This window comes from Cygnus atratus, chromosome 28 (genome assembly GCF_013377495.2).
Source record: "Cygnus atratus isolate AKBS03 ecotype Queensland, Australia chromosome 28, CAtr_DNAZoo_HiC_assembly, whole genome shotgun sequence".
NCBI classification, from domain to species: Eukaryota; Metazoa; Chordata; class Aves; order Anseriformes; family Anatidae; genus Cygnus; species Cygnus atratus.
The window spans coordinates 522,563-544,584 of record NC_066389.1 but is presented as its reverse complement, the minus strand read 5'-3'; the positions used below and the strand labels follow the sequence as shown (position 1 = coordinate 544,584).

The 22,022-nt window shown below is 42.7% G+C and overlaps 1 protein-coding gene across 1 annotated transcript; it reads right to left on the bottom strand.

The window, feature by feature from the left end:
- Positions 1 to 374: 374 nt before the first annotated feature.
- Positions 375 to 21,835, bottom strand: NUP210L (nucleoporin 210 like). The gene is made up of 32 exons (XM_050715822.1): positions 21,671 to 21,835; positions 20,936 to 21,072; positions 20,533 to 20,664; positions 20,268 to 20,361; positions 19,537 to 19,687; positions 18,949 to 19,081; positions 17,803 to 17,961; positions 17,185 to 17,253; positions 16,350 to 16,456; positions 15,779 to 15,919; positions 14,776 to 14,913; positions 13,760 to 13,942; positions 13,113 to 13,311; positions 12,674 to 12,819; positions 11,863 to 12,084; positions 11,184 to 11,357; positions 10,514 to 10,706; positions 9,731 to 9,819; positions 9,314 to 9,418; positions 8,618 to 8,719; positions 7,646 to 7,774; positions 7,317 to 7,444; positions 6,524 to 6,656; positions 6,003 to 6,065; positions 5,254 to 5,433; positions 4,580 to 4,660; positions 3,539 to 3,670; positions 2,971 to 3,129; positions 2,607 to 2,698; positions 1,691 to 1,865; positions 881 to 1,056; positions 375 to 624 (listed from the first exon to the last, which is right to left on the bottom strand). The coding sequence occupies exons 1-32, from the start codon at positions 21,829 to 21,831 to the stop codon at positions 375 to 377; spliced, it is 4,533 nt and encodes a 1,510-aa protein (XP_050571779.1). The 5' UTR covers positions 21,832 to 21,835.
- Positions 21,836 to 22,022: the final 187 nt, after the last annotated feature.

The window sequence follows — 22,022 nt, the reverse complement described above, 5'->3', positions numbered from 1 at the left end:
CCTGTCCTCTTGAATAGCTATGAAACAGCCGCTCTGAAGTTGGGGAAAATGAGGGAAAAATGCTCTTTTTGTGTCAGTGTAAAAGACAACAAAATTGGGCCCGCACTTGAACTCTGAAAAGGTAACAAAGTGAGCCTTCCTATAAATAGGAGTCACGGAGCCTAAGACTCAGGAATTTCTGTGCACGTGGACACCTGCTACCATGCCAGAGCACCAGCTCCATTCCCATTCTCAGGCGAGGCACCCCATCCTGAAGCAGTTTCGAGGTTTCGCAATTCTTCGAGTTCTCCCACTAAACTACAGTCAGCCTGGTTTTGCTCAGCTTCTGAAATCGACTGAGACCACGTGACAAGTCTCCCTGCTTAACAGCCCGGTCAGAGGCTACAGAAAAACGCGTACAAACCTTCTTGGTTTACGAGGGGTGAGCTGAAACAGATTACATCTCCTACTGCCACAGGCTTTGAGAGATCTGGCTTGATGGCAGGTTCCACAGGCACTGGGATGTAGTCAGCCACGCCTGGGTGCCTCTCGTCCTGCACAGTCAAGAGCGTCACTCCTCTGTTCACAGCCTGAGCAATGTACGTGTGATTCTTATTTGCAGGTCTAATGAGTAGCAAGTCATCTCTGAAAACAAAGATTTCCTAAGCAAGAGGAAAGTGATAAACTTCATCCATCTAAAGCTGCGTGTTTCCTGTATGGAAATCCACACGTTACTACAGTATCGGTGACTAAGTGAAACAGCTCCCAGTTCTGGACAGCTGTTTTCAAATATATGTCAGGTTTAAGATGGAACTTGACATTTCTGTTATCGTTTGTGATATAAGAGTGGTCATCTGAGTTCTCGTCTCCCTACCACGTGCCAGTGCTCTCAAGGCCGTACCTGTTCACAGATAAGCGCAGCTGGGCGTTCTGGGCATGGAACTTCTCCCCGATGCTGTTGTAGAACTCAACTGTAATGGTTAAGGACATCCCCAGGGGAAATGTAGCCAAGGACATGCCACCAGCTGTGTAGATTTTGGGACTAATGTTTATCCTTAAATAGGAAATGGGTGCAACCTGGAAAAAAAGTAAAGTCAAGCTAAGTCTTGGTATTTGTCCCTTGGAGAGTCCTTTGTAGCTTGCTGTTTGCTGTCACGGTACTTTGTCAACACGTAATGCGATTGCCTGCGGCACAGCACACTCCCTTTCTGTCTCACTTTTCTATGATTGGCTCCTGACTCAGAGGGATGACCGCCATCTCCTCAGCCAGAGCATCATTTTCTGAAGCTCTTGGATTTTTCTTGGAAGAGTCCTGTCAAAGGACCTACAGTTGCTCCCAAACTGATAAAGCACACAATGTATTTATGTCTAGCAGGTTGGTATAGCTTCGAATAAACGTAAGGAAGCTGCAAACAAAACATTTTATACTGCTGTGAGGCTTTCCATACAACAAATAATTCTTCAGTATGAAATATATTAACGTCTTTTTCCATTCTACAGACTGGTATACTAAGATTTGAATAAGAACCCTGACCCATTCACAGGGTTGAAAATTCCATCTTTCCTTTTACACCTAAGATACAATGACACTGATGAAAAGAATCACAAAATACAGTCTCTCTCCATCGATTTGTTTTCAGTGGATTGAGAAATAAAGAGCTGTTCCTAGTTGCTTCCTTACAAAAACACTGGTTTATGCCTGAAATCTTACCCGGATGCCCATTACGGTTGTCTGATTGACTCCAAAGAGCTCTAGAGAAGTCACTTCCAACACTGCAATGCCTGTGATGGGTCCAGCTCTCAGGACACCTTGATCGTGTTCCTCGAGGATGGAAGAGTTGGGGTAACACTGCAAGATTTGGAAGCTCACAAATGCAGCCCCTTCCCTTAGCCAAGAACAAAAGTGAAAAAGGACTGTTAGACTCGGATAGGCTGGGAGTTTGTTGCACTCTAAGTGGCAGCCACTAAAGCAACAAGAAACGTATCTAAGTTCTTCTAGTTCAATATCACACTAAATTACTGACTGGCAGGTTCAACAATAGCAGGAGATCGGGGACGGCATTAAGTGCGCACTTCAGCTTTGTGCTGACAGCCTGAGCACCATGAAGGCACGTTACTCTGGAAGAGATTTGTCAAACTGCGTGTAAGGGGCAGATGCAGCCCTGCTCAGCAGTCACTCCAAAATACATCTGCAGGCTGTGGAGTAACCCAGAAGCCTCCAGAAACATGCAGCGTAAACCTACCAGCAAAAACCAAAAATCTGTATAAACAGACACTGCCCAAGCCCCAAGATCTGTTTTTGTAGGTGCACAGGAGTTCATTTGCTCAGACTAATCACGTTGCCCTGTCTGTCGGTGCCAGTGGGGAATGTTTCACCCATACAGTGCTATCCCTTTAAAATCTGACGACCATTTTCTGCTCTGTGGTGAACTGCACTTAATACAGTCTTTTTAGACAGTAACTTGAAACTGAGCATGCCTCAAATTCTCATTCTTGTAGCAGGAAGTACGCAAATCTCTGCTGAATATCTTGGGACAGGAAAAATAAGCCAACAGGCAGCTTTATGCACTGAAAGGAGTGAAACACATTGTAAGCTGTCTCTGCAGACTGGATTTTCCTTTGTCTACCTGTTTGTGTACAGCTTGAGTTGAGAATTCGTGGACATTAAAATTTGCTCAGTGGAAAACGAGGGAGAGAATAGTGACAGCTTATCAAATACCTACAGGCAGAACAAAAAGAAATTATTAAATAGAGCGCTTGTTTTTTAAAATGGATTAATGACAGCTGGGAGTTAAGAGTGAAGGAAAACCACTTATTGATCATCAGAAAAAAAAAAAACAAAAGGAGGTGTAAACCTCTCTGTGCAGCTACACCCAACGCGTACACCCCAAAGGAACCTTTTTTGATGCATCTGTTCATGCATACTGCCCACAGGTTTCTTCCTCTCAAAATACACCTACCTCTACAACAAGCTGCACCAGCAACACCTACCAGGATTTGCACTTCATCTGATAGTTCGGTCACGTTTCCTTCAAACTGCCCAGCAGATGCATTCAGACACTGCACCATCACCTTAATACTGGTTCTACCTGCTGATTTTGTGTGCACAACCATGGCAACATTATTGTCTGACTGGAGCTGGATGGAAACCTGCTAGAGAGAGGGCACAGATCTCACTACGTATCAGCCAGTCTTTAGACTAAAGGGCTAGTGTTAGTACGGAGATTACAAAAGGAAAAAGGAGACGTGTAAAAACAGAAAAATTCGCTTTTGTTTTAGATTCTGTTCCTGATGACAAGATCTCTTATCACAGATGCGATTTCATCTGTTCAGACTTCGCTGCTTTTCACAAGACATACAGAAGTTTCTACTGGCACACAGCCTCAAGCATCTCAACCTGGACCACACATACATAATAGGTAAAATAAAAAATAAAAAAATAAATTACAGCGACACTACTACAGGTTCAAAAGTTGTACGCGAAATGTTCTGAAAAATCTTCTGATGCTTTCAGCAACAGCGCTGGGTCTTAAACCCATTCTTGTGGCTTTCTCCATACCTTCATGTGTCGAGGAAGAAGGTCTAGAACATCTCTTTTGCTCACTGACCACTGAAATCGCAGTTCTGGGTTAGCATTACTGAAGGAAAATGGAGTCAGCATGTTGTTCAGCCCCACGACGAAGACTGGCATCTGGAAAGGAAGAATACTGTCACCATAGAAATGTGAGGTCATCCATGCCATTAGAAATTGAACGCAACCCCCTAAAATTGGGAGTAGAAGGGGAATCATGTATGACACATACACCATGAATTTATTACCAGTAGTATATTGTCTGCAGTCCTTTAAAATACAACACAAGCCCTCCGCTCCCTTGCTTAAAAAACTAACCTCAATGAAAAGATCACACCCTCTTCCCACCAAGAATCTGCTGAATATATATTTCAAGATCTGAAACCGGCCCTTGTATCTCCAGGGAAACGAGGGGGCAAGCTGCCTGTAAACAATGTTTTCTATCTGAACGGATCCAGAAATTCCATAGCAGCTAAGAAATTCACTTTTTGAAAATGCATTCCTTACTGACTGCAAAAATCTCCCTTCAGAATCTTTCTCATTCATTTTTAAAGCACCCAAAGCACATGACAGCCCTCCACATTTCTGAAAAAGAAACTTCAGACAGTACATACCCTGCATTTGTGAGCTAAAACACAACTAAGAAGCACTCCTTCAGGCATCTGTGACTCGGCATTCTAAGCTCCTCCTCACTAGCCCCATGGTACAGCTCTGTTGACCTCACACACAGTTGTTTCCCAGATCATAACTTCAGTTAAGTGCAGAGCTGCAGCCGATTACAAGACTTGAATTCCTTGCAGTAGGTAAACAACCAGTCCAAACATCCGGGCAAGGCTGTTGCTTCTCTTTAATCTAGTAGCGCTGCTTTCTTTAGCACACCAGGCTTACCAAACTAGAACACTGACATTCTTTTTATTGATTCCCGCACTCAAGTCAACACCTACCTCAGGGTTTAGACCTGCCTATTAGGATAAGAATCCCCCTCAACTTTTGGCCAACAGAAGTTTCCAGTACAGCTACAATACGTACCTCGGTGCCTGTTATAAGTCTTGTAGCAGGTACATGAATTCTTACTGCTTTTAACTGAACTACTTCTAATTCCATTTGATCCTGCAAAATAAAACAACAGTTAAGCTTTGAGGCATCGAACTAAACTGAACAGCCTGCAAGTGGCCTGTAGCTTGACTTCTGAAACAAACTGTCCGTATCTGGTTAAGGGCTTAACTGTTCTTTGCCAGGCAGGGAAGGTTTAGCTAGCACATCTCCCGGAGCCTCCAAGTAGGCAGTAAGATCGCCGTGCTGCCTTGTCATCTACAGAAACTGTCAACTCTCCAGTGGCGGTAACTGCTGACAACCCTGACACTTCAGGAGTTCTTTTAAAGATCTTTTGACTCCTGTGGGCTTGTCTCATGGACTACATAGCGCCTTTAACAATATCCCACTGGGGGCGCCAGTAAGCAAAAAAAAATGCACGGAGAAAGCTTCCCATCCAACTTGTGGTGGCCTCGTCTCTTGTTTACAATAGGAAAGAAGTTAGCCTCTTCCTTTTGCCGCCACACTACAAATATTAATGGAAGTTTTTTCCAAGGTCAAATTTTCCATATCAGGGCAACCAAGGTAATTAAAAAGCCTGACAAACCATTACCATCCTTTCTAAGAAAAAGGGCAAGGAAGAAAGACTGAGGAATATAATGGAAAGATACCTGTGGAAAAACAGTAACTCCTCCCGTGTCTTCACTAACCACCCGGATAGCGCCTTGTATCGTGGTTGTTCCTACTGTTCTTGCCGTGACTTGTCCAAGTCGGTTAACCTCAGCGACGGAGGAGTTAGTGACAGAGAAGTGGATGCTGGACTGCGGCTGGGGACCACCTTCTGACATCACCTGAAGTGTATTCAAATAAAACACAAGATGTTCACTGAGAAAACAAACACACACTAATTCCCTAAACCACAGCATCTAGATTCACTAATTTCTGTCTCTAGTTGCCTGTTCTTTGCCTCTCCACCTGAACATGCTGCAGCCACTTCACTTCAAACTATCAGCGTTCCACGTGGAAACCCTTCTTCACATGCCCTTTAGGCTGGCCAAGCAGACCAGTCACAGAAGTGGCCAAGCTTCAGGACCACGCTTGCTGTGCCTGCAGCGACCCAGCTCTCCTGTTCCAGGACGCACATGCCAGAAGCAGCTAGCTGGATCAATGAAGCTCAATATAAAAGACACAGAAGGGCTCTGGAATTTACTGTCTACCTTGATCCACTTAACTGCTGATAAAGAGAGGTCTGGCCACCACTGGATTACCACAAGCCAGGATTTGGGAATAAGACTGGTAATAGGATTCAGAGCCTTTACTCCTAGTTTAATCAAGCTCTTTTCACCAACATTAAGCACACCAATACTGAGGGGGAAAGGAAGCAAAAAATTATCGTTTGCTCAGAAGAAGTAATACTCACTTGCACCATGTTGTGTGGAATAAGAGTAATTTTCTTTGGAATCAGTTTAAATGGAGGAAAGACCTGGTGTAAGGGAAGAACATTCTACTTTAAAATGTTACACATTTTGTTTGTTTGTTTGTTTTTGTGGGGGAAAAACATGTCACTAGACAGAATACTAGGACTGTTAGTGTTGAATTGTCACATGAGCATGTCTAAGTAGATCTTAGGACATCCTTCCGAAAAATGTATTATCGTGTAAAAAGATTTCTAGTAAGGGAAGTGGATTCTGCGTTCTGAATAAAGGGACTAGGAGAACAACAGATATTCTGCCAAAATACAGAAATGGTACCAATGATTACTGATGATATTTATATGGATCCTTTTTTACACGAATTTCAGAGTCAGAGAACATCAAGGCTTTAGAACGTCATCATACAAGCAGGCTTTTTTTTTTTTCCTAAAGAACTTTGAATACAAGGATTCTGCTGTGGGTCAGAAACACTCAAAAGTGAGCAGACTTAAAAGCTGTGCATTCTTACCTCAACTTTCCGAGGAGCAGAAGTAATTCTTCTTCCCATCTTGTCCCAGGCTGTAGCTACCAAAGTAGTCTGGCCTGCGGCAACAGCCTGAAGTACGTGCAGTTCAGAATATTCTCCCACTTCTTTCATTTGCCTATGAAGACACTTTAGCATGACTTCACTTTGCATTTCCTGTATTATAACTAAAAGAGAACTTGGGCAGGAACTGAGTGTGACTACTATAATATCGAGGTTTTTACTTCAAGTTATCCATAGTCCTAGATATAGGATGCATAGAGCTCTGAGTGGCAAAACACCACACAATAAATACAATAAACGTGAGAGAATCAATTCCTCCATCAAAAGAAAAGTTTATGTCCAGAGCTACCAGGTGTAAAGTAACGCAGAGATATTTCAGCCTTTCAGATATTTAATACACTCACGTGGTAACACAGAAACACAGGCAGTAGAGGTGACAAAACATCTTGCAAAACATTTTGTCATCTGCAACCACAAATCTCAAAGAGCTTTGCGAATATGAGTTAAATCACCCAGCCTGCCACAAAAGATATGCATACATTAATTTACTTTTTACAGAAAGGTAAGTGGAGATTCTCCTGAGAACCAATTGCTAAAACTGGCAGTTACAGTCCTGACACCTTCCATGCACTCCATCGACATTTATGCAAAGCCAGCAAACAGCAAGGAAGTTGTAAACAGTTCTTCTGTAATTATTGGTTCTGTTTTTCAATACAAGGTGAATATTATCAGCTAGTACTCAAGAATGTTCCAACCCACCAATTGTAATACTTACGCAAGTGTAACAATAGGTGATGCTGCTTGCAGCTCCAGCTTCATGTACTTGAAGTATTTACTCTGCAAGGGAAGTCGCTGAAAACCCAGGACTTGAACAGTAACAATGACAGATTTGCCAATCTCAAGCTAGATTAAAAAGAAAAAAGGAGAGGGGAAAGGAAGAGAGGGATTCCTACACTCTTTCTTAAGACCTCTATGTCTATGCCCTGCTCTGGATGCTCGATCCTAAGACGCATCTCCTGGTGCTGCCTCCTCCCTGTGGGCAGGGAAATATATCCTACCACATCACGTCTTAGAAACTTTTGAGCTTCTCCAAGTTTGCATCACCTTATCAGTGAGATCCACTTCCACCTCATACATGTCAGACACATGCAGATAGGCAGTAACCGGTTCCAACAATGCCAAACAGAGATCATAAATTTCCAGGCTTAAAAATCCAGGCTGCAGAGGGGTGACCTATAACGAAAGCAAGCAGGCACAACCATAGTAACTGAAGAAAATACTTGTATCTCTATTACAGAGAATATAGATTCACAAAAATGAGGTATTCTGCTCAAAGGCACTGCTCAAATCAACCACGTTGTTCACTGGTACTCAGTTATGCTGATTTGGTGCGTAAGAAAGACCTCACTGGGTTTGGTCAGTGTAATTCGCCACAGGATTCTTTCCTGGAACAAAGGGAGCAGTGCATTGTCCTGCATAATTTTAAATGCCCTAACACATCTGGCTTCCACTTCAAAACTATGCAGCAGTCAAAAGTTCAGAGTGTTTCTTCTCTGGCAGTGAGATTAGATTTCTGTCTCAAATAAAACCTGACAAAGGTTTGATTTCTGACTCAGCTACTAACTCATGCCCTTTGGGTCATGAATGCCAAGCTGTACTGCAGATACTGCTGGAGGATATAGCAGTGCAGAAATCTGTAGGAAGGAATTTTGATAAGGAACTAGATAAAATGAAAATCTCAGACTAACCAGGATGTGGAAGTAAGCCATGAGTAAAGAATAAAAATAGTGATTATCTATGCATAACTAACACGGCCTATTTAATAACTAACAGGATTACCCTTAAGTTAATGCTCTTTCAAGCAAATATTTGGCCTGAATTACATAGTTGCTTAAGATGAAGTGGCCTGGGACACAAAAATGAAATATATGTAACCAGCTCTAAGAACAACAATGACTGAGACAGAGGAAAGGAAAAAAAATAATTATTATTTCTTGCTTTTTCCAGAGGATGAACTTCTCTTCAAAAATTCTCAACCCAGGCTTCTCTAGCGCATAACATCTCGACTATAATCACCTCGATGGCACTTTCTGCCTCCCGATACTTCATGTTTACTATTCCACCCTCACTGCTGTTGACCAGAAAGTATCCAGATCCTTCCACTAGATCAAATAGCTCCTGTCAATGAAAACAAAATTATATGAAAGATCTAAGACCTTAGTCCTCAACTGTTTTAAGTTTTGCTAAGAAAAGGGGAGATCACTACAGGCTTTGAGCTATAAAATCTTAGGTCTTTTTTAATTTTTATTTATGTATTTTTTTAAGCTACCAGCAGGGATCCTGCTCAAGAAAGAATTGAATAAAGAGCAGAATAAAACCCTCAGCAATCAGCCCCTGAATGAAGACATCACCAAAACTATCTAGCCAATCACACAGGGTCACCATTCCTTCACAGATTAAAATACCAATGTAGAAAGGCAGATGTCTGAAACCTGATGACAAAAAGTTATTCCTCTCAAACAACAAATAACACATCACTGAGTTAGCAGTGGTGTGATGCCATCATGGCACAGAAACTACACTTAGTATCAAACACCACTTTGAATAATAAAGGGAAAATTGCTTCACCAAAGTGAAATGGGTTCGTGAGTTTATGCAGATAGGTCCTTTCTGCCTTCCAAAACCAGTGGGAAGCATCTCTTGACAGTAGAAGGCTACCCAAATCATCAAGGAATGCAAAGGCACAAAATAAACTGTTAGCAATGTTCTTACCTTCACAGCAGGATGATTATATATAGTGGCATTATCTGGCACAACAGTCACATCCTCTACCAATAAAAACTCCACAGAAGCAGAGGTAAGCAAGTTAGACACTTCCTAGGAACGCAAACACAGTCAGAAAGATATTACATCAGTATTGCTCAGGTTACAGAAGCACCACTTTCTTCCTTCTCTTGTACAGAAAGGAAACGATGATTGCAGATAGCAAATGAGCATTTCCCCCATACAACTACACGCTGAAATAAACCCTCCCTGCGAAAGCACAAAGGTCGGTATTTAGAACTGAAAATGAATTGTTACTCCATTACCCTTGACTGTCAAGGATATTTTGCCATCAAATGAAAGAAAGATCAGGTGAAAGGCAAGCAACCCCTCTTCTGCCCACCAGAAAAGCTCCTCATTACTCACTTTTGGGCCACCTTGTATTGTGTACTTCACAAAGCTGACTCCAACAAAAACAGTACCTTTAATTTGGTGCACTTCTAGAAGCTGATGTCCTACAAGCAACAGATGCAAAACACACACACCAGGATGTAAGAAATAATCAGAATTTTGAAGATTTTTAAAATTTCACTGAGTTCCTGAGAACCAATTTTAAACATCAGGATACAGTAATCTAATTCTGTGCTATTTACTTGAATTATTCTTTCACCAGTCCTTCTCTTTACATTTACAAACACACAATATAACCTACCACAATATCAGCCTGAAATATATCAATCACCCTGCTATTAGGACATGAATATACTAGAAAAGCTCTGAAAGTAGGTGTTACTGATTTGCGGAGACAGAATATTTGTTGTCAAGGGAAACAGACTGAACTCCCAGGAACGGAAGACTTACGATGACAACGTGTTCACTAAAAGCTAATCCCAAGAAATTCTTTGGTTCTTGGCTTTACAGAGAATACCTGGTTTGGTGCCTCTGAAAGACACCTGTTTGTATTCACAGTGTTAAGGAGATAACAAAAAATAACCATGCAGTGCGTAAGTATTGATGCTACACCGTCCACACTACAGATGGGTCACAACTCTGAGAGCACTTGTATCTCACAACCGCACTATGAGCTTCGAATTATTAGAGGAAACAGAAGTAAGCACTCTAGTCATGTTTCTGTTAGCTGGAAAGGAGGAAGAAAGACTGAATGCGATGATGCGAACAGGCATAATTCCTATAGACTCTGAGCAGTACCGTGCAGCTGGGTCTGCCCAGTCCCATCATCCTTCGCTACCATCTTCACGGTTCTAGCATCAGAAAAGTGCGCAAGGGTTTCATTGAACGATTTCCACTCGAGCACCAGAGAACTGAAGTTGTCAAACTTCCGCCGCTGATGATCAAACACAGCTAGCTCCAGAACCGTACTCCTCACACTGGATACGGGGATCTACATCCAGAGAAACACAGTTTCTGTTGGTAACCTCGTGCCTAGCCTTAGAAGAAACATTTCCTCCTCCTAAACAAGAATCAGTCAAACCGTGATGGACAGGTTTCTATTTAGCAGTGACCGCTCCTTTCATCTCAGCTACAGCTTCATCACCCCAACGCATTACAGGGCTCAGGCTCTTCAGATTCCTCTTTTGAGCTTTCCAGTTTAGAAAGTCAATTACTGCCAAACTGAACACAGCGGTCAGAGAACACCTCGTCAGCAAGGGGACCGGGATGTCAGTTATTGTGAAGAAAGTTATTTCACTGCTACATAGACAACTTTGCCAGTACAGAGCTCTGCACCACCAGTTAACAATGCACAATCTTTACCTAAGGACAGACAGTACCTTATACATCCCGCATTCCCAACCATCCCCCAAATGAATGCAGGATCCTAACACAGGATTAACATTATCAGCTCTGTTTCAAGTCTTACTAGCTGTTTGCTCTGCTGCGGCAATGGACAAGGTTGGATACCAGTAGCTGCTTCATACATGGGGGTCACAGACATACTGGCGGGATGAGCACAGATGAAGGTCACCTGGATCGCCTCCACGGCAGGAGCAGGGTTCAGGAGCCCTGGCCGGTTACCTACTTGGAACGTGAGCACCTTCAAGGACAGGCAACAAGACGGTTACACAGCTAGCTTCATCCATTCCATCTGCGCATACAATTGGCATGTTCAGCAGTGTCTTAAAATGCAAAGGATTGCATGCATGGGGTTGAATGTACACTACTGAAGTACGTGCATGCCAGTATCGTTGTGAGGGAAAGATGGCTATTTTTTTGTCTTTCAAAAACGACCTGAGAAACTTTCTGTAGGCACAGTTTATAGGAAATTTTCATTACAACTGTCTACGTATGTATGACACAACCGCTGGCCTGAATAGGACATACACTTTTTTTTTTTTCCTAAACACAGTTCTGAGTAGAGGGGGAACTGTTAGACCAACAGGTTTAATGAGAATGAAACTCACCTTTGCTTAGCTAATACTACCATAGGGTATGCACCTTTTAGTCGAGGAAAATGGTCTTTGTGAGACTCTACATGCAATTTTATCCACACTGTTTGCAGCTGCTTATTAAGTTGCCAGACAGATCAGAGGTTTCCTTACCTGCTCCCCCAGCTGCAGGCATACAACCTGATACACGTACTGGTTCAGCTTCCTTTTGGTTGGAAATCGGACTTGTACAACTTCAATTTTCTCTTTATGCTCCACAGTTAGTTCCGAAAAGAAACGAGATGGTTCCAAAACCCACGGTCCTGGCCCACCTTCAAATACCATCTCCTTTGCTGCTTGCCAGGTCACTAAAGCCATCTCTACTGGGTTGACAGCCTGATCATGTGAAGACAAAAAAGCAGAAATTCCTGCTTTTAATGCGATTTGCTAGTGAGACACTGGTCAAAAATGGACAAAAATAAGAACCACTGATACTACCATCTAGCATAAGGCCTCTTAACTACTCTGACAATATAAAGGATGTTTAAGACCAAGCCAGAGGACTTTTTCAGTGCTGGAGCTGTACATGGGGCCATTCACACATATGAGAAGCAGACAAGGAACTACACATCCTTACAAAATAACATAATTTGTTCTTCTATTCATTTATTCCAATCTAACCGAGAAATCTAGCTTTGTGCACACCTACTGAAATGCTGATAGAACAGCACACAGCTCAGAAAAATGAAGACTACATCAAATGCCCTGCTGATGTTTCACAATTAAAACAAAGGTCAAGTTGACTGTTAAACTGATTTACTTCTATCTGATAGAATAAGAGGTTCGTGTTTCTGTAGGTGTCAGTCAATTCCCAGCTGCAAATTTGTTTCTAGAGAAAATGATTTGGGACTGTGTAACAAATGCATTACCTCCTCAACAATTTAGTAATTCAAACAGAACGGGGTGAACATGCGCACTTCCTCACCTTGAGAGGTTCATAAGCAGCAAACACTGCACTTGTTTCAAAATGCTCTTGGTGTACAGTAATGCTTGCTGTCAGTAACGTATGTCCCACAGACTTTGCTTCTAACTGGAAGCTGGAGCAGAATGTCTGTCCAGGCTTCTGATTACCTAAAAATTAAGAACATCTTTGCAGCAGGTCTCTTACGAGAGATGAATTGCAGCAGAATCTTTAGCCATTTTTCCCAAAAGGTTTCCCCAAATGTCACATCTCTCCAACGCTTCCATCTAGTTGCTGGGAGAGTCAGTTACAAAGTGCCACAAGAGACTCCTCAACGCAGTGACCGCCTCAGACTTCGTTAGTGGCTAATGAAATCCCCATGTACTGTACATGGGGGTGACTTCAGGGAAATTATTTAAAACACACTTAGGGAAACAAGTATTTTGGAGCTAAGCGATCATACCTTCTTCAGCAAGGGCAAATACTCCTTGCTTTTCCATGCTTATATCCAAAGGTAAGAGGGAACAATCAGTGAAAGCAATGTTCTGCCTTGTTTCCCTCTCCGTGAAATACATCTTGAGAGGAGCTTCCAAAATTTGGCCAATCTCAATGTCTGCACGAAACGGCAAAAGTTCCACCTTTGCCAGCTGTTCCACATACACCTGCATGAGCAAAGTCCAGGGCAGCACCCTGTGAGAGCAGAAGGAGCTAGCACAATGAGGTCAGAACTACAGCATGGCCTAACAGCCCAGGCTTGAGCAGGAAACACCCCAAATTAAAGTACAAGAAAATGTTTTGACAGCACGTCTGTTTACAAATGCTTTAATAGTTCTTATACGAAACTAAACACAACCTAAAATAAAACAATGCTGTATTCAATGGCTAAATAGTACTGCATTAGGAAGCACCTGATGCTCAAGAAATAAGAAATACTAAGATTCAGGTCTACTCATTAACAGGAATGTAAAACGGAACTAGTTCCACTGACAAAACTGCAATAAAAGCCACAGGAGAACCAAGCCCATTGCTACTGAACAGGTGCCCAACAATCTTTGACCTTCAAGCAGAGACTTTCGGTTTCTAAGCCTGGACAAGCCGTCATTTCAGAACAATAATCTGCCCAGAAAAGAGACTTCCCTGTATTTCTCCGTAATGAAAGGGGTTCTGTACATCTCTGGCCTGCACAGTGCAGTGCCCCTGGGCCAAGCCTCCGGTCACTACGCCTTTTATGGTGACCGTGACCACAGTCTGGTTGGAGGAAATCCATGAGAAATTGCCACTGCCTCCTTCTACCTAGAAAAATACAAGAAAAGGCAAGCACGGTAAACTAAAGGTAAACAGCGTCCTGGAAACAGAAGTAGGATGACATGCTGGTATCACACGAGCATTATTGGTCTGACAAATACATACATACATACATATATATAAAAGTTTGGGCTCTTTAGCTATGGAACAGCAGTAAAAATAAATAAAACAGCAGCATTCCTATAATTTTTTCAGCTGAAGATCTCACAGTACTTTTCAGACTTCTAGTACATATCATGATGGACTGTTAGGAGTAAAAAGGAAAAACAAGTAGGCTTATTTTACAACTCAAGTAGAATCAAATATTCCCAGCCAAGTCAAAGGGAGGATCTTTTCCCTAGGTGAGTAAAGAGAAAAGCTAGTGAAAGAACAGAATAAAAGTACATCTCTACTGCCTTTTCTTATACTTACACAACACTTTCAACAGTTCAAAACTGCAGTGAACTTTAGTGATGTATAGCCAAGTGAACAACAAATGAACTGGGAACACAGGCATTGGACCAAAGAACAAAGCAACAAAGACATGACAGAAAAAGAAAATGGAAAAGCAAAGGGGTGAAAAAAGCACTGGAGGATTAGAACATGGCATTTCTGGAGAAAGGAAAAGATTACGTCACTTTATCAATGAAAAATGGATTTTGCTGGAGGGAGCAGAACAGTTACAAGGTTAAAGTAGGAAAACAGGAGCGGTTTTGCCTGTTTAGTGCTCAGGATTCTCACTGAGCCTCAATTTGCTGCAAGTTTTTAATTAACTTTTCTTCTGGAAGAGGATCTCAAGCCAAGGAGGCTTTCATGATTTCCCAAGACATAGTCAGCTTCACCTGAAGGTTGTATCGATACAGGACATCCGTGGGATGGTGTGGAAACGCAAGGAGAGAAGGTGACAGTTTGATGGGAAGGTAAATCTTCACCTCCTGTTCGTGGCTGACTGGTACAGGTAAGTAAGCCTGAGAGCCATCCTACAAACAAGGGGGAAAAAGGAGACAGTCTTTCAACCCAAGTAGCTTACAACTGACAGGAGAAAGCTAAGGTTTTTAATACACTTGATATAGGTCTGAACAGGCCTGAAACCCCACGAAGATTGTACTGATTGCTTAGAATGTAAGCTTAAAAAAAAAAAAGTATCTGAAATCAATTGCTGCTTTTGGGGGAGTGATCCAAATGCAGCTGCAACAAGTCCAATTGTTTCCAACATATTTTATTTTGTATACAAATAGAGGCAGGAGTCTGTGGCTACATTTACACTATCTCCTTAACGCATTTAATTTATATTCCCAGCTGCTGAGGCCAGCTGGCATGGACTAACTTGCTCCTGCTTTCAAACTCATCAGCTTCAACAACTACACCTAATTCCCTTATGGAGAACAGTCCCTGGAACACCTTCATTCCAAAACTTCGGAGGTTGTTTACAAGAACGCTACTTGGCAAAGAACAAGAGTGCCATTGACCCGTACGTGGCCTGTATAAGAAGACATGCTGCATGCAGCTCTGGTAAGAGCTGTTGCTACTCCAACACCAGAGCAGAAAGTTCAACAATCCCTGGTGTAATTCATTTCTTCCCAGCCTTTCTTTGCATCTGCCCGGTTCCTCACATATCCAAGAAAATCATATTTGCCTCTTGGACTGCTCACAATTCAGAAACTGCAGAAGGCATCGTCTGCAAAGACCTTGTGGAGAATAATTTGTTCTAGCAGGATAAATATAGCATAACTTGAATCACAGAGCAGCTCGTTTCACATAGATGTGCGCAGTATTATGCGACAACCTGAGGGACTAGAAAAAAAACATATCCTGAAGAAAATTACTACCATCGTTGTCTCTTACCTGTTGAAGAACAGAAACCAATTCAGCTTTTATCCCTGTGATGCCATCTTTTAGGACTTGAACTATATGGTAAGACCCATTACGAGAAGATATTAGCTCTTCAAAATACACCTTAGAGAAGTGGTGAATTATTCGGAGATTCTGCAAATTGACAAAAATCGGTGAACATTGTGTCCCCCTTCCAAGGAAAACCTGATTCATTTTCCATGAACACCCACAGCATTGTGCATTTCTGTAGAGGTTTGTAACACAGGTAAGAAGATTGGTACAGATGAAACCGAATGGAAATTTTTTTGAGAGACTGTAGGAAAGATTGAGATGATAACAGAGCAAGAGTTAATTTCCTTCTCTCTCTAATTTCCTTACCGGTCCTACATACAGGACGAATCACAGAATGGCTTAGGAAGGGACCTTAAAGATCATCTACCTCCACATCTGTATTAGGAAGTACTTTCAATAAACTTGGAAAGGGCAGGAATGTTGTATTCATTCCACACCCTCCATGACAGTAACATAATTCATCAGGGCACTCCTCTGGCGGCTGCTCCTTGCTAACTAAACACGTACTCACATCAGATAAATAAACTTTAGTGCTGTCTCTATCATAAACTTCTACAGTGATCACATACTCTCGCTGCACTTCCAGGATCCATCTGTCTCCTGGATAGACAGTGAAACCTGAAATAAAAAACGTGGTTCGCTCTTGAGAACACTATCAGCAGCAACCAGCGGTAGTAAAACATCCTTCATTAATAACTTCTGATACTAGAGTTGCTTTTCTTAATCTGAAGGATAACGGAAGAATTCCTGAATTGGTTTAGAAACCTTAAGGTTGTACTCCGCTTTGTCCTCAATCAATGAGAGTGCCAGTGATGCCATTTTTTGTAACAGAGACATCTTTCTGCTGCCAATAAACAGATTTTAGTGTAGAATGAAGAATGCCAGCCATGAGGCAGTAAGGGCTTACAGTCACTATGAAACTTTCCTGGATAAGAAATAGTGACTGAAGCAGAAAGGCTCTCATTATTCATCCTCTAAAGTATCCAGTATCATGTAAAAACAAATTCTTGAATCCAAGCACTCTCTAAGAAAAATATATAGTTCAGCAAGAAGCACAAAAATGGCATGTAAGGCAATTATGACGCATTCTTTCCGAGCTCTGAGGCACATTCTCTGTTGCTAATCTTTGGCTTAATTACTCTGATTTAGAAAGCAGCCCATCAAACGGAGCAAAGCCAACTTCAATTTTCAAATCAGTGCACTTGAAAAGATGCAGTCTGTTTTTGCCTTAAGTTTTAGGTGCTTACTGCCAGCATAAAGACTGCAATGATATTTTAAAGCAGTATTTTCCTGATTAAAAAAAAAAAAAAGTTACTTTTACAGTCAAGCTTCCACTTCCTTATTACCTAAAAATCCAGCTTCTACGACATAGATAGTGGAATTAGGAAGTCCAGATACAGCTTGCATGTGAGCATCTTTATTCTTGCATAGGAAATCTTTAGGGATTTTCATTTTATGAAAAAAGAACACATCCATCCTCAGAGATCTATAAAACTCAAAGTGGTTTAAACACAGAATAAGCGAGGGAATCTGGGGCTTGATCCAATTTTCATCGACATCAGAGTGTCTTTCTGTTCCCGTCAATAAAAACTACATTGTGTAATTGGCTGGAGGAGGAGTCATTGTCAATAGGAGAGAAAGGAAGCGTACAGGCTACAAAGTGATCTCTTGCTGAACAGCCGGCAAACAGTGAGGAGGCTCTTGAGGCTGAACACCGAGCACGCTGACATGCTGACCCAGAAGAAAGGTGGGGACTCAAAAAGGAATCCCTGTCTAACAAACTACTCTGAAAAGTTAAAGAATTCAGAGAAACTCAGAATCAAATCTCAAAAAATCCCGTCTGCCTTTACAATCGCTTTCACTCACAACCTCTATTACTATAGATAGGGTTGCCCATGCTTGGGAAAGAGGCTAGCTATGGATTAGCACATAATATATGGCTGGAAGTCTCTTTAGAAGGATACTTTTATGAACAAAGGCAAGAGTGCTCTGTCCTAACTGCACTGCTCTCACAATGGCTGTCTTCACCTCCAGGCTGACCACCGGCAGAAGGTCAGAGCCACCAGGCCCAATTACTTGATCGCGAAGTTCAAGGTCGTAATGTTCAAGAGGAAATTCTAAATCTGCAAAAAGATTACTTTAAAAGTTACATTAATTTGATAATCATCTACACTCCCCTATGAAACCTTATCTTTACACGGGTACCAATGCAAGGATCAGACAATAATGACAGCAAACAAGCAATATTAACACGTAATTAGCTGACATTTTCTCCCCACTGGCACACGTGCGTTAGTTCGACTCTCAGGCATGGACCCACGAGGTTTGAAAAATCACGGGCAACTCCAGCCACCTCCAACAAACTCACAGCCCTCAGGCGCTTCTTGGAGCCTCCACCAGGCTGCCACTGGGCCCATCGCTGGGCTGCCACTGGAGCCCCCATCGGACCGTTACTGGGCCAAGTCCCGGGCCTTTACTGCAGCTCTCAACAGACCATTTCTGAGCCAATCGCTGGGCCTTCACTGCAGCACCCATTTCCGGTCCATTTCTGAGCCAGTCCCCAGGGTCTCTCTGGATTCCTCTCCGCACCGTTGCTGGCCCACTCCCTGCACCTTCCCTGGAGCCCTCACCGCACCGTGAACAGGCCACAGACGCTTTGGAGCCTCCACTGGACCAGCCCCGGGGTGATTTTGGAGCCCTCTCTGCCCAGGCCTGAACCAACACCAGGGTGTTTGTGGAGCCCTCTCTGCCCATTGCTGAACCAATCCCGGGGTGGTTTTGCAGCCCTCCTTGGAGCCTCATTTTAGACGTTAGAGAGCAGCTCTACTGGGCCAAGCAGAGGGCTTCCATTGGAGCCCCCTCTGGATCATTGCTGGCCCGTTGCCCCACCGCGCGGAGGCCTGGCCATTTCCCTGTTCCCACATTTCCCCGCGTTCCCTCTTCAGTCAGCACTAACAAGGCCCAAACGGTCGGGAATTCGCTAACAACACGACTTCACCATCTCTAGGGTCAGCTTCCCTGCTACAAAACCAAACTGTTAGGATAGTATTTAGCTATGAAGGCCAGCGGAAGATTGGGTAAAACATGGTGGTGCTAAGAGAATAATTTACCTGTCATCTTCCCCCGGACCAGTTTTGCTACTTGGTATTTTATATATGCTCCAACCAGGAGGTAAACATCGTGAGACGGTATCAGGAGTATATTCTCTAGAACCAGCAAACGTATCGAGGCAGCAGCCACTTTCTAATGGAAAAGGAGTAAATACACTTTAATAGCACAAATTAAAATTTATTAACACTTTCTCCATATCCTTACCTGCTCAATATTCTAGTTGCCCTACATTCCCTTGCCAATCTGGTATTTCAATTACATGCTTACTTTTATTTTTCTATTGTTATGTGAAGGACAACTAATGACAAGGAAAAAAATAACTCTCACAGTATCTTCAATATTTAGTGGGGAAAAACCAGCAAGCTTGGTAATCCTAACAATACTGCTAGACGTGGTAATAAAGAGATTTTTTTTCTCTTATCTGTTACTTGTGGTAGTCTTAGCTGTCTCTGTAACGCAGCAAGATAGATAACTTCACATGTACTTATGCACACTCTTAAATTTCACCTTCTAAAAAATGGGTTCCCAAACTTTAAGAATTTGTATTCTTTTGAACTGAAAAGAAGGATTTTACAGTAATTATTCACCTTGTAGGTTGATTCTTGCATTCGGACTTTTATGACTGCTGCACCAGTTTTGATTCCTGACACCAGAATCCTGTCTCCTTGTTTTTCTGCTTTTTCCATCTCAACTATGTAGTCTGGTGGAGAGTAGTCAGCTTCCGAGTATTTTAAAATGCTGACCAAAAAAAAAAAAAAAAAAAGTAACTTTTGGTATGATCTCCATAATCATTTCAGATTCACTAGTACAGACAATGTAGATGAATTACCTTTCTCCTCAGCTAAATGAACCCAATTCCCTGAGCCTCTCCTATCACGTCTCCTGCTCCAGACACTTTTTCACAAGTGTCTGCTGGATTCCTGTCTGTTTCTCAGTCTCTTTTTTGTACTTGAGGGCCCCAAAAATGTAGCTTCTGAATTGCTCTGCCAAGATTTGCTGATCATTGTCTCAAAACTATTGGGCCCTGTGATGACAACATGGGCTAGGCTATCACAAATCATTTTAAACTGTACAATACTTACTGTACTCGCATTCAAACCAAAAGCATTCTCTCAGCAGACTGCCCCTGCTGCCAATTTTACTCACGTGATTTATCTAAAAGCTAAATTAATAGCACTCTCACACCTACTGGTGGTGCAGTGATAAATCACTTCTCATCTCTGTCCCAATTTACCCATCCTATTTCTTACCCATTCTAGGAGTATCCCAGGATGAAAGCGACTGCGAAGCATTCATTTATAATTTCTAACATAGGTACCTTACTTTGTTTGACAGTTCTAAACTTTCGATGTCATCATCCTTTGCAATGCTCCATTCAAAAGTCATTCCTGACAAGCTACTGAATGTGTTTCCTGAAAACAGAAATTAAAATTTGTATCGAGAGATAAACTCATGTATTCTAGCCAGCTGATACAGTGAAATCAAACCTCCTTTCCTTCTAAATACGAAGACAAGAAGCAGCATTTGTTTCTCAGAGTAAAACTTTGGAATTATATCAGGAAAGCTTGTCTCACAAGCAATACCTTCAACATCCAGAGCTCTCACAGCCAACTCCAGAGGAGAATCTTCCACATAGATTTCCCGAGTTCGGGAGACAATTTCAATACTGTTTATCACATCAACAATAACATCACAGCGGAGTAAATGGCCTGTCACTGTAGCAATAGAACAAATAATCCTTAATTCAGCATCTACTAGATCATAATGGCTTAAGAATCATGAGAAGCTAGTACTAGTGAAACTAATAAATAGGTGGTTTCTTGTCCTACAGAACCTGAATAAGATTTTTTTTTTTACAGACCACAGGTTTTTCAACAATAAAGTGTTTATATTTCTAAAAATGTATGAGTACAATCCTAGGCTTCCATAAAAAGCCTCAACTCACAAATTACCTTCTGCTTTAGGGATTTTTGCTTTTCCACCTACCACGTTCCTCAGCTATCACAACACTGCTTAGCTTTGTAGCTTGTGAAGACCGAGCAGAGAGCAACGCTTTTTGGGAACAAATGGTACCATTCTCATAAATGGACTCAACAGTGACTATATCGTTATGCGTGGAATACCTGAAAGAAAGACAGGAAGACATTTTTCCTCGCTCTACTCAAAAGTGTACCTTTAAATGGGTTCCAAAAAACAGAGGGAGAAGGGGGGCAGATTGCTCAAATAAACACAGGTTTATATTGCCCTCAAAACACTGTAGTTTTTATTATTTATTCCTGTAACAACCTGCTTAAATCCATTAGTCTTAGTGCTGGGTGCCGCCTGGTCACAACGGCTCAAGTTTCAAGTTCCAAAGGCCAATAGTTTATGGTCCCCCTTCTCCAAATCCTAATGTTGACACAGAGCCCAGAAAACAAACAACCCCTGCTCTGACCATGTAAACCCGTCCCTCACAACTCAGCACAACGCACGGATCAATATCCCCTTGCTAACCTGCTCCCTGGCAGAACGCTGAGGCCTCTCTCACTGTGCTGTTAAGCAAGCCAAGAGCCTGCCTCACAGGCAGCACAGCACAGCCAGGGACACCACTATTCTTTCCCTCAGATATTCTCCCTCAGACCCTGCCCCTTCTCCCCTCGGCTCCCCAGGTCCCTTTTTGTCCCGTCAGCAACCCCCTTTCACGAGCCCCCATCTTCGCTTCAGCACTGCCCCCTCCCTCACCAGGAGTAACAGCCCCCCTCAGCCTCCAGCACAAAAGGGACCCGCAGCTCCCGACTGAAGGGCAGTAACGCTTTGGGCACGTTTAATTTAAACGCGAGGACGGGCACTACGAAGAACACGAGGGGGAGGAAAAGGAGAGAACACAGCCGGGCCCGCCCCATCCTGTCAGAGAAGAACCAAGATGGCGCCGCCGGCACGGCGCTGTTCCCGCCTTCCGGCACGCCTCCGCTCCGCGCATGCGCAGGGGCTTCCCGCCCACCTCGCCGCCGGAGCGTTGCGCACGCGCACTGGCGCTGCCACTCCCCGCCCCCCCCCGCCCTGAGGTAAAAAATGGCGCCGCCCCCTCCGCCCC